The 20,053-nt window shown below is 34.9% G+C and overlaps 1 protein-coding gene across 7 annotated transcripts in view; it reads right to left on the reverse strand.

The window, feature by feature from the left end:
- The window catches only part of LOC136835256 (RUN and FYVE domain-containing protein 2-like), a 126,638-nt gene that overhangs the window by 12,803 nt on the left and 93,782 nt on the right, over window positions 1-20,053 (reverse strand). For 6 of the 7 annotated variants that reach the window (XM_067098571.1, XM_067098546.1, XM_067098581.1 and 3 more), the window contains one exon: window positions 7,890-8,784. In XM_067098571.1, coding sequence (XP_066954672.1) covers window positions 8,491-8,784 — 294 coding nt within the window. In that variant the 3' untranslated portion in view covers window positions 7,890-8,490. Of the gene's footprint in view, window positions 1-7,889; window positions 8,785-20,053 lie in introns of those variants that run through there. The other variant, XM_067098590.1, reaches the window with a different exon arrangement.

Raw genomic sequence — 20,053 nt, forward strand, 5'->3', positions numbered from 1 at the left:
AGCGATAACAGCACTAATAACTCGCTTAATGGTGCTGTTAACCAGATATTGACGCCGTTAACCGGAGATCGGTGCCGAAAATCCAGTAAGCATCTCTAGACAAGTGCCATAAAACCCGATCGCCGTTAACCGATACTGCCAGTAAGCGGGGACTGCTTGTATTTAGTGCTACCCAATGGTATATATTTGAAAACGTTGGTAATTTTGTTGAAATTTACAGATCTTAATTATTTTTTAAGGATTTTATGGCTACATTATTTACAAATGGTGGTACAAGTGGGTACCTAAATGTGTTGACATACTGTATATGATACATTGCAGATTTAATATTAAAGCACTGTATTATTATTTTTGCAATACACCTACCTTATATGTGTCACTTTTCAATTTAGTGAGGGAAAAATAAGTCAAGGGTTTACTTTTGTAGTAGCAATGTTAATGATGATTTTTATGAAGGGCAATGAAGTTGCACAAGACATTAACATTTCATATCTATGCAGAAGGACAAGATTTAAATTAAAAGGTATACAGTACACTGGATTAATGGTAAATATTTATGTGTTGCCAAACAGAAAACTGGAATTAGTAATGCCCCATAATTCTTGCTATTCACTGGCTAGTGCCTTCTTACCTCAAACCACCTAGTTGATGAGAAGGCCAAATTGCTCTAATCTTGATGCCCATCAGATGACAGGCTAGCTGCAGTTAGTGTTTTGAGGTACAGCTCATAGGGGCACCTCTCTAAATTTTCACTCCTTGTGGATGTCTGACAGTTGCACACAGGAGAAAAGTCTCCTGAGTGAATTCAAGAATGGTTTTAGCTGTAATGTATGCAGTGCTTCAAGGTACAGCTCATAGTGGCACCACTCTACATTTTCAGTCCAGGTGGAGTCTGACAATTCCAGACAGGAGAAAAATCTCAAGAATGGTTTTAGCTATCTCATACTTTGTCAGTAACCTTGATGGCTTGCTGCTCTGCCCTGTTGAAATATTGCCATGGGTATTCCTCAGTGTTTCCTAATGATGTTCTCCCAAAGGTATTCCTCATTGTGTTTCCTGAAGGTATTCCATCAAAAGTGGTGCAAATTTTGCTTGAATAAGCATGACACAGTCCTAAAAACTTAAGACACTGCATTCATCTTCTTCAGGGGATCATATACAAGTGTTCATGAGTTTTTTTTTCTCATTAGGAAGCTCAGTGTCTTACTCTTCTTATAATAACTGAGGCGTTAGATGGGGTGTTGATGTCCCTAGTGGCATGGCCATCCTCTTGATACTTCAGGAACATGTGTGCACTGTAAAAGATTTCTATGTGTGATGTCCTTTTCTGGCTGGTAAGAAGGGGTGCCCAGGTGTCCTATGTGTAAAAGGCTTTCCTGATTTCTTAATTGATGTCACAGCTAGGGTAGGGTAGCTGTTGTTAACCAGGGCTATAGCTACCGAGTCAAGTTCTTGATGGTCACTGCACCAGGAGGTGCAATGGGCAATCAGTTTTTGACACAGCCACTAATGGAACTGTGGTTATATTAAAGTATTCATTTCTGTTGACACAAAAACCTGGACTAGTAACTTCTGTGTATACCTCATTTCTGTGTCCATCTCAGTAAACCAGACAAAGGGCTACTTAATTTTACACAAAAGCTACTGCCTGACAAACAATGGGATAACAAATACCCTGACAGGTAAAAGAACAGTACAGTACCATCAGTGCCTACATAAAGAGAGCAATTACTGCTTCTTCTGACAATGCCCACCAAGAACCTGACTTTGCAACACAAGCCATAATTAACAACAGCAACTCTATGATATGAATAAAGAAACCAGGAAGGCCTCAATTCAAGGCACGCCCAAGAACCCTCTCTGACACACTAGTACAAGAAACCATATACAGTATAACATTTTTTATAGAGCACACATAAGCTTTATGTACCGAGATGATGACATTGCCCCTAGAGATATCATCAACCGCTCTGAACTATACAAGACCATCAATATCATAATTTATCTTAAGGACAAAATGACATCAAGCCATCTAAAGATAAAACTACCCTGCTCCATCTGTGCATGAACCCTTGAAGAAGACTGAAACTGGAATGTGAGATTTAGGCTTGATGCCAAGCGCTGGGATCTATGAGGTCATTTAGCACTGAAAGGAAAATTAAGAGTAAAGGTGGCTTTAAAGGCATAACAGGAGGAAAATCTCGCAATTGTACTACGAAACAATTGTTAAGGGAGGGTGGAAAGTAAGATGGAAGAAAGAGGATATGAAGAGGTACAGTAAAAGGAATGAAAAGGGGTTGCAGCTAGGGGCTGAAGGGATGCTGCAAAGAACCTTAAGTAATGCCTACAGTGCACCATGTGAGGTGCACTGATGGCAACACCACCCTACAGGGATTGAAGAAGACAAATGTGGTCTACCAATTCCAGCATCTAGTCTAAGGATGTCCTAGCACTTATATCAGTACGACTATAATGCACTTCTCCAATGGATTTCATGCTTCATTCAAAATGGCCTACTGGGAAGTAACATGAAGATACCCATGTCACCATTCGAGCTAAGCAGGTCCTCATTTTGACACTGCACATCCATAATCTCACTCAACTACTGGGGACTTTTTGACAAATACACACATCCTTACTGAAAATCAGAAGTGCTCCTACAACATTAACCCTTAAACGCCGAGCCTCTATTTACAAAAACGTCTCCTGTATGCTGGCGGCGTTTAGGGAGCTAAGCGCCGCGGAAAAAGTTTTTTCAAAAAATCACAGCACGCTTAGTTTTTAAGATTAAGAGTTCATTTTTGGCTCATTTTTTTCTCATTGCCTGAAGTTTAGTATACAACCATCAGAAATGAAAATAAATATCATTATCATATATAAATATTGGAATATATGACAGCAAAAAAAAAAACATATAATTGTATACAAATCGCGCTGTAAGCAAAACGGTTAAAGGTAATGAGTTACTTTTTTTTAGTTGTATTGTACACTAAATTGCGATGATTTTGGTATATAACAGATTGTAAAACGATTAAAGCAACACAGAGAAAATATTATCACAAAATGATGCATGAATTCGTAACGTGCGGACATAAAAAAAGTTTTTTCAAAAATTCACCATAAATCGAAATATTGTGCTAGAGACTTTCCAATTGTTTCAAAATGAAGGAAATTGATTGAATATTACTAGACTGTAAGTTTTTTAGCTTACAATTGCATTTTTTTACCATTTCAATCGAGTTAAAGTTGACCGAAGGTTGATTTTTTTCTATTTATCGTTATTTATATGAAAATATTTCAAAAATAGTAAAAGCTAAAAGCATGATTTATTTTTTGTTGTATTCTACGTCCTGTTGCCTCACAAGTACGCAAACACTCGCCAAAGTTCTGCAAAACACGTATGCGTCAAGATATCGCTCTCCGACGATGCGCCGCTGATGCTTTCTGGTGCGAGAAGGAAGAAATTCGTGCATGCGCGTCTGGGTGATGCTTATAAACAAAACAACAGCGTGATCCGTGAACTCCCAGCATCCCTCAAGGAGCGTGATTTAAAACCTTTCGCAAACTAGGCCTATAATTATTTTTCCGCGAATATTTAAAAAAAACCATTTTTAGTCGATGTACCATACGTCCACTTGGCACCCAACAGACAATTTTAGTCGACGTATGGTACGTCCAGTAGGCGTTTAAGGGTTAATAGCACCCAACCTTCCCTCTTGATAGTCCTTAAGATTACAATATAGCCTTCACATTGACCAGATGGTTTCAGTTAAGGACACATAATCCAGTCAACAGCAAGAGTCACAGTGCCATTCTTATGAACACTTTTCTGTTTGGCTGAGCCACATAATACCCACTATGACTCACCATGAATTCTCTGTACTGTACTTCATACCTTTGTGAAGGCCATATCCTGTGTAAGGACAACACATTAATGTCCTTTGTGAATTCTCCTTATAGTAAAATGGAAAAAATACACAACTGTGTCCAAACAATACATGTACAATGTTTTCATTAAGATTACCTTTACTTGTACATTACTATTACCATTCTGAATTATTTTATAAAGGGAAAGTTTTGGCTTTTTGTTTTGAGTAACCAAATTTAATATTCACTTCTGAACATCAAATGTGACTAAATTTTATGCCTTCTTTTAATCTTTAAGACTCTGTTTTGATTCCAACAAATATCAGATCTTGACAATAAAACTATGTACTCACAGTCATTTGGCATTGGTGGAGATTGTGTCCTCAGAGCACTTATTCTATTTGTTTTATGCCTTCATTAAAATTTTACCAATAAACCCTAAGACTGGCAACAAATGATAAGATTTGAAATAAGTTTTGGTGAGAGATATTTTGGTAGTGGATTGCTAGTCTTGGCAGAGGTTTGTGTTCTCCAAATACTTTTGTTCTACATAAAATTGTATGTGTACATTTTAGGATTACTGTATTCTATATAGTATTGTAACTTGTTTTGTTATTGTGTTTGCTGATAATAAAGAGCTCTAAATTCAGACATAAGAAAAATATGAATTATACACAGTATGCAACTGACCCATACACCTACTAAAGCCAGTCTTTTTGTAATTTCTAATTTAAAATAAGCATGCTAATATTGTATTTACTGTATTCACATTAACATACATTAATATAATTAACAGTATTCTTGATATATTACAGTTGTCCAAGATGTAGAGAGAGAGAGAGAGAGAGAGAGAGAGAGAGAGAGAGAGAGAGAGAGAGAGAGAGAGAGAGAGAGAGAGAGAGAGAGAGAGAGAATTTTATAACTTTCTCTTTTTCTTTTCACAATTTTCTCCTTCTTATTCTGAACAGACTTCATTAGTGCATCACTGAATTATACAGTACAGTACAGGGTTATTTCATTACATATTAAAAATATGGGGTAATTTTACCTCATCATAGTCAGAGATTTATTACCACTATGCTTTGTGTGCTTATTAAGAAGATGACAACTCAAAAATCATTTCCATTTATCGTACTATAATAAACTGACAATTAAGTGACAGTCTTCTGGACAACATCTCATTTATGGAATTCTCTTGGTGATTCAGGTTAATCTAGACTTATTTTCATATGATTTTCTAAGTTGGCAACATATAGAAATTTGAGTATCTTAAATACAGTATTTCTTTTTCATTTCTAATTCAAGAAATTTCAGTACTGTACAGTATTCTCATAAAAACTCTTGTAAGAACATATGGCAGATTTCTAAAATGAAAACATATTTCATATTCAGCAACATATGTACAGTAGTACATACAGTACATCATTTGCTCCTTTTATTTTCCTTATTTTTATTACATTACTGCTGGTCATTTGTCACAGGGCACAGCATACATTGTAATTTTTTTTTTTTACTTTATACTGTACTAGATGATATCTTATTATTTTCATTAAAGTTATCCTTTGTGAGACTAACAGTGTGGCTGCAAAATTTTATTGAAAATGTATAGAAAATAGAAATAAAAGGCCAATTATACTCCACTCTGCAATTTGTTTCCATCATTTGCTATTCTTCCTATATGTACCTTTTTCCTAAGACACTTGTTGACAAGAATTGTTCTCCTGGTTACTAAACTCGTTTCTGAACAGCCAAACCCTTATAAATAAGCATTTCTTCAAACGTTTCTTCTTCCCATCATCTTTCCTGAACACCACTTGGTTACTTTTCACCACTGTAACTTCAATTGTTCTTTTCATCAAAATTTATTTACACATTACACCTTTAAAATCTAAAGTAAGTATACCTTAGTTTAACCAGACCACTGAGCTGATTAACAGCTCGCCTAGGGCTGGCCCGAAGGATTAGACTTATTTTACGTGGCTAAGAACCAGTTGGTTACTTAGCAACGGGACCTACAGCTTATTGTGGAATCCGAACCACACTATAGCGAGAAATGAATTTCTATCACCAGAAATAAATTCCTCTAGCCAGTGCCATGTGACAGTACTGTATACTGTGAGCCATTCCTTTGATCTTTTTCTACTGAGTTGTCAATCTTCTTGAACTTTTTCTCTAAATTCCCCTTCTCATTTAAGGACAAAACTTTCAGGCCATTACTAAATTTCATGAAATGATTTGATGGCATTGTTAACCTACCCTAAGCACCTTTTCACACTTAAACTCATCCTTACTCAAATAATAGTAAGATAAAACTACAACAAAGAAGTGACTGTTTTTTATAATGGCCACTGTCCAATAATATCCATAACATATTGCTGTTTTAAGGAAAATCATGGCTGTTTAAGTTGTAATGACTACCTGAAAATACTAATAAGCAAAGTATAAGTAAAGGTGATGTTTTTCAATTTCATATTATAAACTTAGAAATTCTACACGTCAGTAACTTGATGGGAGGCAGGTTTCAATAATATTAAGCAACACCCAACTTCACCCCAGCTAGGTTGATGGGACCCTAAGATAGGTTAGGTAGGGCACAGAACCCTACATTACACAAGGTTTAAGATCCATACACTAGTGGGGAATTCTGGTCAAAGGGTACCCAAAGACAGGTTAGTTGAGGCACTGAGCCCTAAGATGGTTTATGTTCAATAAGGTGCTCTAGGATGAGTTAGGTTAGAATGATCTTTGTTAGTGAAGCCTAAGAACCTAAAGGGATAAGAATGGGAAAAACAGTTTTCAGAAATTGTGCAAGATACCAATGAATGTTAAGAACATATGCCTGTTTTTCAGTATGATCCACAAGTACTGACTTCCACAAGAGTGTACAGTATCCAACAAATTATCATTACTGTGCGAAATGAACAGCATTATATCACATGGTTAATTAGCAATTAACCATGTGATACACTTCAAGTTTTACTATTTCTCTAGTAATAATAATAATAATAATAATAATAATAATAATAATAATAATAATAATAATAATAATAATAATAATAATAATATCTTATTTTCTTTCGACTTTTCTCTTCAAACTAAAGATTTTTAATACTACTACAGGTGCACACTGACTTTTTCTTCAAAATAAAGATTATTTCTTCCTCATTTATTTCCCCTAATTATTAACACCCCACCTCCTTTTCTGGCTTTCTTTATTCCAGTGGAAGTTTGTACCATTATTTTTTTCTCCTTTATTGTCTTTCCTAATAAGAAATCAATCCAGTACTCCAACTGATTTATTCCTTCTCTCAGGAGCAGCTGTAATATGTAATAATTAAATTTCTTTTATAAAATTTTAAGTATTTGTCGTCACATTAACCTTATCCCTCTTTGCTTCTTTGGAATTAAGAAACTCACTAAATGTACAGTTATGAAAGGTTTGACATTCATATAGACTTCATGACTTTGAAAAAGTTCTCCCTTTCCACATTTTCCAGTTATTTTCTTTTTTTTTTATTCAAAACTACATAACCTTATGTTTATGGTCTTTTTATGAACCCATACACAGTATACAATACTGATCTCAAGCACTGACCTAATTTGTCACGGTCATTTCTGTATACAACCGGTTACTTATTGTTGTTGATAATGGCAATAACACCATTTATCAAAAGTAACATACGGTATGCAAAATTCTTTGAATACTTCATATGCATATAGTACAGTATAACAATTAAATTACTTTGTGCATAGTGATACTGCTGGAATGAGTAAAAATTAAGATGTGAAAACAAGTATAAAATGGAAAAGAAAAAGATTAAGGTATGAAAAGTAAAAACAAAATAAGAAATATTAGTAAAATTACTATATATAAACAATATGGTTCATGATGTCATTTATAAAAAAAATGTGTAGTTTTTGTGATCTAGATGAACAAAACTTGACAAACCAAACAGGGAAAGAGGCAACCAAACTTAACAATGAAAAGTATGAATTTGGAGTGTGGCAATGAAACTCCAAAAGACTGTAAGTTTCCTTTATTTGGCAATAACTGGCAGGTGTAGTACATGTTTATGCAATAGAATTACATTATTTTATCACAACAAACACAGGTAAGTGAGGGCACAGCTTCAGCTTATATGTGTCAAATTTATCAGCATTATTCCTCAGGGTGATCATGGCTGCCTCAGCTGATAATGTAAGACCACTTGGCTGAAGGTTTGCCAAATTTTGTTAATCTATTAAAGCATTCCTACTCTAACTTGAAACAAACACATTAATATAGTCTTACTTATAAAATAATTCAAACTTTTCGTTACTAAACAAATGAAAGACACCCATGGCTATATCAATTTAGTGTGTAAATGCAGCTTAACGACCCATGAAATTATATTCAGCTCTATCAAATAAGTTCTGCAAGAGTGCCAGGATCAACTGTGGAGATTACATGATTGAGTCCATGCAAGGAATAGAAGTGATTCACAGCAAAATCAATAGTAATACAGTATTGATGCATGACAGCTTTACCCATGTACAACAAACCTATTTCTTTATCACATCTGACTCAACCTAATAGTGTGGCATTCTAAATGCTGAATTTATGTGTTCTTTAATCCTGCTCTATCACAAACTGCCTGTTGCCTTGGCCTCAATCTCAGACATACTTGCAGACTTGCCCACCCCTGATTCTTGTCCCTTTCCCTCAGCAAATTCCTTGTCATCTACAGAACATGTAGGGGGCTCATAATACGATTTGGACCGAGTTCTTTGTCCTGGTTCTGAGGTTTCACAGGAAGACTGTGTACCCTTGAATACATACTGTGACTCCAAATTGCGTATAGTCTCAGCCATTTCTGCAGCCTTGGCCTCCAGTCGCCCGATGAGTTCTGTTTTCTGTTTTAATGAGCTCTCACACTCCTGAAAAGAACACGGCTTTGAGCTGATGAATAGCCACTTTGCATAATAAAAATTTTTTTAATAAATCTAGAATGCAACTTCCATGGTGCTATCTTAGGTTAAATTTGATCAGCTGCAAGAGAAAAGGCATCCAACCACTAAACAAGCAATTTATCAAAGACATTAGAGCACATTAACTAACCAATAAGCAATACAGCAGCTATATTAGATGCAAATGGAAGGTGGTTCAGAAATATTACACATCTAAAACATCACTACTACAATATAAAAAACAATCTTATCACCATAATTAGCATTATCAAAAACAGAGATCAAAACAAAACCACAGTCCTAGTATCTGCAAGTAGCTAGCTTAACAACACACAACTAAGATTATCTGGTACAGACAAAACATACCCGTAAGTTGTAGCTTCCTTATGGCAATCAGGATTACCCACAACTAATCTTTATATGATATGTACGTAAGAAACCTTAGAAGTATCAGAGTTTTATCTGCTAGTTACAGTGAGTCTTGCAGTCTATTAGACACGCAAAATAAAAAACAAAATGACCTGTGAGATTCTATGGACACATACTAAGATAGCCTGTCCCATGTCTACTCAAACTGTCACTATATCACGTTGCAATTCAGTAGGGGGCAAATAAAAATAATAAATAAGTGGAAAGCAACCATGACAACATAGTTTTGGATAAGATTACTGAACATGAGTCCCACAAAGTAAATCAAATCCAGAAAAAGCATGCATCTTCCTATTGATGAAGTAAAATATGTAATGTCCAAATTTATACACAGAATAGCAAGCATTTTTGTAAAGTATAAGAAGTAAGAATTAAAAAATCTTTATACACACACAAATGCAGGCAAAAAATAATCAAAATTTGTGACACTATTAAAAAAGGGGAATCAGGAGACTATCCTCAACAATCTTCCTTCCTAAACGGTTCAACACAAAGAAATTTACTAGGCACCAGAAAGTTGTCGTTAGATAAAAAAAAAAAAAATTATGAAAAAACAAATTAAGTGATGTGCTTGAAAAGCAGTGATCTCTCATCAGCCCATATAGTCAGCTAACAATTTACCTAAGTCATTGCTTGTTGAGTAGATGGATGTCCTCTTCACTGTGATAGCCAGGATTCGAGACAACAACTGAGAGACTAAGTATTTTGACTTCAGTGAAAATGAATAGCCATATAAACATGACAAACAACAAAGCCCCCGAAATTTTTTTCAGCCTTAAGCTACTTTTAAGTGACAATACTAAAGACTTAACTCTTTACCTAAGACATTCAAGACAAGAACTACAATCATAGAAAAAAAAATGTCATAAGAAATTCAATGTATATTACAGTGTTACAAAATATACAGTAACGTTCAGATATTAGCTTAGCTCCTGTACAATAGTCACGAGATAATAAAAATATAAACAAAATTTAAGACTCAAGTAGAAATACAGTATTAGGAGTATGCCAAGAAACAGACAGATACAATAGTCTGAAGCTTACTGAAAATTTTTTGACAAAGTGTGTATTTGTGTTCTGTGAGAAGTACAAAATGTCTAATACAGTATATGCTATACATAACTTACAGATATAAAATACAATAAAAAGTTACTGTATTGTAAACAGCTAGGGATAGTACAAGAAAGAGTATGAAAAATAACAAGAATATTCATAATTCATAAGGCAACAAATATTGCAGTTGCTGATATGTAAACCTTTGTTATTTGGTGCATTAGTAACATACACAGCTATTACAATATTCACATCCTCGATATAACCTTAAATCAACAACAAAATTACTATGAATACCAAAGTATGAGGTTTACAGAATAAAATTAAAATGGGGGAGGGAAAGCTCTCAAGTGTGGCTTGACTTCCAAAAAATTTAGTTGAGATGCTAGACTTAAAACTCCAATTCATGGTCCTATACATGGTATAGAAACGTTGCAATTCTAAAAAAGATTTTTCAACAATCTTGCAACTCCTGTCCTCACTTTTTGTCATTTTGACTTGAGGTTGTACTTAAGTTATTTGAAGTATAATTAGGTTCTGAGTAATTTTGAAGATTTATAAGCATGCTACTGATTTTTTGCGTTTTCTCTTGTAGGCGTTCCACCAACATGCCCTTCTCGAAAATTTCCTGTTCACACTCCTAGAGGGCAAAGAAGGTGCAGGTTAGTAGAGAACATCAAAGAAAACATAGACCAGGCCTCAAAGTTTTGGTCTAGGGTTAAAAATATTAAGATTAATTAAATTATCCAACACCCAACAACCTTCTTAAAATCATATATCATAAAATTCCATAAAACATTCAGTCTATAAAGACCAAAAGTTTGGGCGATGTTAGCATTAGCAAGCTTTTCTACTTTAGTATATAAAGATTATGTCATGCAAACATGTTTATTGTCTACAACCAGAACACTTAAAATTTTCAGGTGCTGGCTACACTCATTTCTATTGCTTTCAGATGATGAATTTGCAATGATCTTGGGTGCAATGACATACATGCCATGTCTCAGTATAAAAGAAGTTGTCATGTGTAAACTGTATATGCTCACTTATTAGCAAAGAATATCATTGTATATAACTGATAATGATAAAATCTAAAAAAAAAGCATAGAAAATTCAAGATGATAAATTCATTTTTGTCAGCAATCAGAAAAAATAATAAAAGAATTATAAGAAAAATGCTAAATTTCCTAGAAAAAATTCATAATTAACCATAAAAGCAAAAGTTTCTACTCCCAATACCATAACTGCAATATCAGAATAACGCTTATTAGTTTCTACTCCCAATATCCCAATATCATAATTCCAATATCAGAATAAGGGTTTTTAAGTTCTCAAAACTAATTATGTTGTTACAGTAACATATTAGCAATCAATGTTAATAATAAGAATCCCATAGCCTCATCAGAGTTAATTCCATTCATAAACGCTGAAAGCCTCTGCATAATAAGTTTATTCAATTCCTGTCTTTGTGGGCCTCTTCCATTCAACTAAGAACTCAAAAGTAAATCTTTAGTCTCTCATGTACTGTCCGTGCATTGGTTTGCTGTACCATTCCTATGCTCTGTTTTTCATTTTCCTGTCTCTTTATATTTCTGGGTCTTCGTCTACTTTTATCAGTCCTTCTTCCCAAGCACTCCTTAGCCACTCATCTTCACTGGTTTTCAGATATTGCCCCAGTGCTCTGCTCTCAATGTTGACGCAGTCCTCTGTGCTTAGTAGACCTCTCTCCCCTTCCTTTCATGTTATGTATAGTCTGTCTGTATTTGCTCTAGGGTGTGGTGCTTTGTGTATTGTTATGTATTTCATAGTTTTCTGGTCTATGCTGCAGAGTTCAGCCTTTGTCCACTCCACTACTCCCTCGCTGTATCTGATTACTTGTATTGCCCATGTGTTTATGGCGTTTGTCATGTTTCCGGCATTGAGTTTTGACCCGAGTATCACCTTAACCCTTAAGGGACGGGCTAAGTACTGTACATATTAAACGTGACCCAAGACTGGGGCAAACTTTAAGGTTTGCCAATTTAAGAAAAAACACATCAATGGAAAGAGGAAGATATGCAAATGCATATGGTGTAAGAAAAAAAAAATTCTAAAAATTTTTCCCTACCTTTGCTATCTTCCTCTTTCCATTGATGGAAGTTAAAAGTGACTATTTACAACCCTGTGTGGGGCCTCTTTTACAAAACACTTGTAAAAATATGCTAATTTTACCAAGTTATACATGTTTTTCTGATGACTTACTTTATTTTATTTTGTAAAATTATAATTACACCTCACACCATATCATAACAAATAAGAACTAAAATCAGTAACAAATTCTGAGTAAATTTGTTGTAAAATATTTATGAGATTTACTGAGGTGGGGAGATGCAGTAACTTTTTGTGAGGTATACATGTTTTTCCTAATATTTCTTTGCACTTTTCTTTGCAAAATTACAATTATAGTTGGTTGGTTGGTTTTAGTTCTTATCATAAAAGATAAGAACTAAAACCAACAGCAATCCCCAGGTATACTTATGAGCAAATAAATAAAAAGATGTCATGGGATAGAGAGGGGCAATACATTTCCCCACCAAGTCTCAAGGTAGATCCCTCTCTGTCCTGTGCTGAGCTACTACAGTTGCCATAAGTCATTTATCGACCACTGAAGTGATGTGAACATCTTTCCTGCTAAATTCATCAAAATCATATGGCACATAATATTAAAACTCATATGAGTTAGCCCGTCCATTACTCAAAACCTGTTAAAGACACTCATATGATGATGCCCCTCCATTAAGGGTTAAATCGCTGCATATATTCTTTCCTGATCCTATCCTTCATCTCTCAGTGTTTTATATCCTCTCCTTCTATTACTCCCAGGTCCAGTAGTATTTTTATCCTGTCTGATATATGTGTATGATGTTATTCCCATCTGGTAGCTTTATCCCTTAAGTCCCTGTCACTTTGCCTTTTTGTATGTTGACCAAGGTGCATTTCTCTGTTCCAAACTCCATTCTGATGTCCCCAGATACAATCCTTACAGTCTGGATTAGGGTATCTATTTCCTTGATGCTCTTACCACACAGCTTGGTGTCATCCATGAACATCAGATGGTTAATTCTGTTGCCTCCTTTCTTGAGTTGGTACCTAGCATCCATCTTCTGCAGTACTTTTGACATGGGAATCATGGTTACTACAGAGTAGTGGGGACAGTGAATTGCCTTGAAAGAGCCCTCTCCTGATGTTAACCTTTGCTAGTCTTATCCCAGAGCTGGTAAGTACTGTATTCTAGTTGCACACTGTATTTTTTAGGAAGCTGATGGTGTTTTCCTCTGCCCCATATATCTTCAGGCATTCTATTAGCTACGTGTGCAGTATCATGTCGAAGGCTTTCTTGTAGGCAATCCATGCCATGCTTGGATTAGTTCTCCTTCTCTTATTATTCTTCATTACCATTTTGTCTATCAGGAGCTGGTCTTTTGTGCCCCTACACTTCCTTCTGCAGCCTTTCTGTTGGTGGGGGATGGTGTTTGTATCCTCTAGGTAGTTGTATAGCCTTTCACTGTTAGTAACTTCCACATTACTGGTAGGCAGGTGATAGGCCTGTAGTTAATTGCTGTATTTCCTTTGGTTCTTGTCTTTCTGATGTTCTCCCTGTGGTCATCCACTTGGGTGCATGGTGGTTTGTGATACAATGCTGGAGTTGTTCTGCTATTCGGGGTGTAGGGCCTTTTAGTTTTTTTAGCTTGTATCCATGGAGTTTATCAGGACCTGGGGCTTTCAAGTTGGGCATTTTCTTTAGTTGGTGTCTGACTGTCTCTGTCATGATCTCGGTTAATCTTTGTTTTAATCACTCCATTTCTTCTGCCTTGACTTCCTGAAGCCATGTTGCATGTTTGTTGTGTGATACCAGATTGCCCCATATGATTTCCCAGAGCCTCTTACTTGCTTTCGCTTCAGGAATTTCCTGGTGGTTTTCTTCCCCTCTTAGTTGGCTGTACAGTATAATCATTTGTTGTTGTTGTTGTTATTGTTTTTGTTGTTGTTGTTGTTGTTGTTAAACAGTTTGACCAAATCATGAATTGACATTCTTAACTTCCAGAGTACTGGCCTGTAGTGTTTGTTCTTAATCTGTGTATTGGATGTTTTTCAAAACTGTCAAGCATCTTAAAAATCTAATTACTGGATAAGTTGAAAATATTTTTGTTTTAAAAATTCTCAGGATTCTGACACTGAGTCATGAGATTATTTATCATAATACCCATGGGTCAAATAAGTGTGACCAATGTAAGACCAATGTTAACTTCACCCAAAATAAAATCACAAAGAAATTATTAAACTTGAATGATAGGAATTATTCAATCCAAATTCCCAGTTTAAGACAGTACTGTACAGTAAAAATTAAAATAGTGAGCAAGAGTCTGATAATATAATTTGTAATTATGACTAAAGGAACACACTCTTCATGACAATGTAATCACACATACATTAGTAATTCAAGTACAAAGGACAAAAAGATGCCCATGATTCATTCTATATTATCACTGTACAATTAGTGGGGACATACTTGTTGCTTTTTAATTAAAATTAAAAAATGTTACATGAAAGGAAACCCTTTCCCATTCTTTTCTCTACTGGATATAACTACCAACTGACAACTCATATTCAAAAAGTATTTTGGAAAGCTAATCCTATATAAGCCTCACAATCACTGCATTAGGTGACTGCAAAACTGGAAGATTAACAACATAAAAAACAAACAAGTAAAAATTGAGCCAAAGTTTCTTTGGAGCAATCAAGTTTTCTGTACAGCGCATAATGCTGTATGAAATTCTCAGCCGTGGCCCATAAAACTGTCAGCCGTGGCCCATGAAACTCTCAGCTGTGGCCCATGAAACTTTCAGCCATGGCCAGGTGGTGGCCTGTGTTGTTGGCACCTATAGTGGTGCCAGACACGCAATCATGGCTAACTTTAACCTTAAATTAAACAAAAAAGACTGAGGCTAGAAGGCTGCAATTTGTATACAGTATTTGATAATTGGAGGGTGGATGATCAACATACCAATTTGCAGCCCTCTAGACTCAGTAGGCTTTAAGATCTGAGGGCGGACAGAAAAGTGCGGATGGACAGACATATAGCCATCTCAATAATTTTCTTTTACAGAAAACTAAAAAAGAAACAAAATTAGAGAATTTTTGTAAACGACAAGCTATGAAAATACTGACAATTGCGTTATGTAGTTCCCAGTTTCTATCACATACAAAGTCTATCTGCCAAATGCTCATCTGATAAACAAATTAGTAAAAGAATGTGGATATTCTGAAAAAGTAATGTCCAGTAACATTAAATTCAGACAATAGTAACCTTTTACATGCTCTTTTTCCACTAATAATCTAACCAATATCTGAAAGTGTTTCAACAATATGAAGTACTCCCTTCACAAAATTTTATGACATGAGTAATAATAAGGCAGTAAGCGAAGACCTAATAAAGTTTTCAGAGGATCAATTTTTACATAATTCCTCCACTTTTCCTCTTAACTATTTCATCACTGTTGTGTGTAAATACTTTTACAAAATACATTACTGTACTGTATATAAAGTATGGTATTCCCTAAACTAGAGCCATTTGTCTATCTTGATTGAATGGGGTCTCTATACTGTACTGAACTTCTTGGAAATCTTCCCATTAAGTAATGGATTTAAGTAATTGCAAGTGGAACACTTTAAAAAATAAACTCTTCCATGCTACATATTTAATTACTGTATTATAAAGTACTTCGTCAGTAATATAACTAATCCTTATCTACAAAATCACATAAATCAATAATGAAGATTACCCATTTGATTAAAAAAGGACCAGAAGACAATAATTTTCAAATATTTTGTAGAAAAAAAAAACCTGTGTGGAAATGTCTGATTTAAAACAATCTACAATTTTTGCCATCACCATTAACCCTATCCTTCCTCAAGAGTAAATTATGTACATGGTATAACCGGGCTAACTGCATGTCCAAGCTGCATTATTAAAGAAAGCAAGTAAAAAATGCGCCTTCGAGTTTTCTGTACAGCGTACAATCAAGGCCACCGAAAACAGATCTATCTTTCAGTGGTCTCGGTATAATACTATGAGCCAAGGCCCATGAAACTCTCAGCCCGCCATGGTGGCCTGTCCTACATCATTGCAAGAAGCACGATTATGGCTGACTTTAACCTTAAATAAAATAAAAACTACTGAGGCTAGAGGGCTGCAATTTCGTATGTTTGATGACTGGAGGGTGGATGATCAACATAACAATATGCAGCCATCTAGCCTAATTAGTTTTTAAGATCTGAGGGTGGATAGAAAAAGGGTGGATAGAAAAAGTGCGGACAGAAAAAAGTGCGGACAGACAGACAAAGCCGTCATAATAATTTTCTTTTAAAAAAACTAAAGGACCCCAAAAAAATTAGTGTCAAGCTCGAACATGAAAAACCAAAACTACATAGGTCTCCACTGAGAACATTTCAATCTGGTAAGACTTCCACACAAAAAATTTGAGGACATAGTTTGTATAAATTATCTGGTGCATAAAAATTCTTTGAACATTATCAATAATAATCAATCCCAATGTGGTAAAATCCCATTCAACTGAGATAGTGTAAATGAAGTGTTACCATAATGAGAATATCTATAGAATTCCCTACTACAGTATACTGTATATTCACTGCTTTACAGATTAATTCTGATCAGTAGAGCAAATCTTGTAAGTTTATTAAAGATATCAAGCCTACCAAAATGGGTGACCATCAGTATCATCTATACAGTACATGTCAGCAAAAGACTTAAAATTCTAAAATATCTATATATAAAACTATATGGAGCTAGTTTTCATCACCACTGTGAGGAATAGCTTGCAATAAATTCTTAAGATTCTTTTCTTTAAATCTGTAGAACTTTACTTGTACATTCACAAGCTATGTAAAGTAAGAAAATCTTCACTATTTACAGACATTATGTGTAAGTAAAAAAAAATACAAAGATGACAAGTACCTGTATATTAACATACTATGCCACTAAAGATCACTTATGCTGGGCTAAATACAGTACTGTATAGGTAGGGAAAACAAAAAAAAAGGTTCGGAATGAAGAAATTCTTCCTGTGTCATCATGGGCCTTGGATCATGGGGTGAGGTCCGCATGTTACACAAGAGGATGAGTCTGCTTTATATCCTGAATGCCTTCAGATGCCCTATTCCTTATTATATTTTCTAAATCCTTTCTAACCCAATCTCCAGTACTCAGTAGGGCTATAAGCATTCTTCTACGGATCATTCATAGGCACCTAAGACAATTTTAATTTGAGATTAGAAAGACTGGTAGAGTGTGTGATAGTCCCGGTTGTCATGACCAAGCTGCACAGCAGTTCACTAGCTCTGGAATGGTTTCATGACCCAGACAGTGATCTTTACCTTGAATAGTATATAACCAAAATTTCTGGTTAATGGTGACTAAATATGAAATAGCTTAAAGGGGATCAGAATGAAGTGATTTTTCTTAAATCCTTTAAAGACTTAATTTATCTCACAAATTAAGCCCTTATTTGTGGCCTTAAAATGTCCAGATGCTTAAATGCCCATTAAAAAATCATCATCCTGTAGTACATTTCTGAAAGGATACCCAAGTCCCAGTGGGATACAGGTACAAAGCTTCCTGACTCTCTCACTAGCACAAAGTTCTCCAGATGTTTTTTTGTCCTGATATGGCAACTAAGTTTTTTCAGGTTTCTTTCTTTTCCATTTTTATGCAATTTGAAAGTTCATATGAGTGAGTTTGATAATTCCTACCTCTAGTAAAGATGGATAATCTCCCTTTTTAGTTAGAACGAATTACCACTAGATGACCATTTTGATGATGCAGTACCATAGTGTGGCCTTTATCATAAGAGATGAGGAAGCAAACAAATTATGCTTCTAATCTGAATTTCACTTTAGCATTCCTTTACTTTACTAAGTTATCCAAAATAAGTTAATAAAAACAAAATTAGGATGAAGTATGAACAAAGGGACAAAATAACATTGCTGGAAAGAGGATTGAGCAGCTTGGATCTTTCAAATATCTTGGAACAACGAAATCCAATACAGGTTCTACTGAGTTGGATTTAATAATGACTAAGCAAGTCAGACAAAGGGCACCTGAGTAAGATTCAGAAATTAAATACAGTAATACCTACATCTTACACGCTTCGAGTTGTGCGAATTCACAAACGCTACATTTGCAAAATCCTCAAAAAACCCTGCTGAAGTGGTTATGTTTAATTTTTGAAGTAATTTATAAGTTTTCATGGTTTTATGTGCAAATTTGGTATGAAAAACTTGTATTATTTTCATTTTTTTATATAAATACTGTATGATAAGCGGGTAAACTAGCATACAGTACTATACGTTAAAATACAGTAAAATCAATCAAAATCACAAAACAGCTGTCAATGTAAACATCTCTCTCCCTCTCTCTAAGTACTGTACTGTACTTTAATATTTGCTTTGACACATGAGTTGTATTTTTGTTCTCTCTCTCTCTCTCTCTCCCTCTCACTGAGATAAGAGAGATTTTTTATGCATGTGTAACATGTATGTTTATCTGTTTAGTATACAGTACTGTAGTTTATAAACGTGACGTTACTTTGTTATTAATTTTTTCATATTTTTCATGCTACAATTACAACTTTTTGCATTTCTATAGTAAATTATTTAAAATTTTTAAAGAATCTATGTGGATTCCCAGTCTTTTCTCCGATTCTTCGGAGCGAGGGGGGGGTTGCAACCTAACTGTCAATTATCTTGACACATTGACACATTGACATATTCAGTCTCTCTCTCTCTCTCTCTCTCTCTCTCTCTCTCTCTCTCTCTCTCTCTCTCTCTCTCTCTCTCTCTCTCTCTCTCTCTCCAAAGTCCAAAGTTATTCTTTCTTTCTCTATCATTAATCATGAATAAATTTACTCTTGATATTTAACTTAAGAGCCATATAGTGCTTTGGGAGCATGATTTTTTCATATTTAGGGTTTAAACTCTAGAAATAAACATTTAATGTAAGTATTAGTGACTGTACCAAACTTACATGAATCCTCACCTTACATGAGGGGTTCTGGAACCTAACCTTGCATAAGTTCAAGGTATTACTGTAGATGGAGATTGCAAATGAAAATACAACTACATATACGTAAGTTTGGTACTATGTGTATTGCTAAGAGGACATGAATACTGGGTATGTCAAGAAAACTATAAAAAATTTATTCTGATTTGAGAATAAAGCTTTACGAAGAATATTAAAAGTACTATTTTGACTTGTGGCACAGACATAAAGTGAAAGCGAGTTCATCATGTTCGCTGTATAAAATGTAGTACAGTAAATGAAAAACATCCTCTGCACTCATCTTTACCTAATCTAACTGTTTTTTCTAGCAAACTCGACAGGTTTACTGTTTTCCACTATCATGTTTAATACTACTGTACTACTCAGTCTGCTAGGAGTTTTATCTTGGCCACTACTAAAATGTGGAATAGTTTGTCTAGTGCAGTTGTGGGATCTTCTGATCTCCAAATGTTTAAGCAAAGAGCAAATTCATTCCTGCTTTCTGCTGTTGTCTCCTGAATTCACGTCTATTGGTTTTATTTTATAGTAACATGTTTATTTATTTATCACTTTTTCTTATGAGTTGCCTCTCTCTTTCTCTCTGCAGACTGATTTCCCTTCAGAGCCCTCTTGGGTGTATACTCTGTTGACTCTGTCCAT

This window comes from Macrobrachium rosenbergii, chromosome 4 (genome assembly GCF_040412425.1).
Source record: "Macrobrachium rosenbergii isolate ZJJX-2024 chromosome 4, ASM4041242v1, whole genome shotgun sequence".
In the NCBI taxonomy this organism is placed as follows: Eukaryota; Metazoa; Arthropoda; class Malacostraca; order Decapoda; family Palaemonidae; genus Macrobrachium; species Macrobrachium rosenbergii.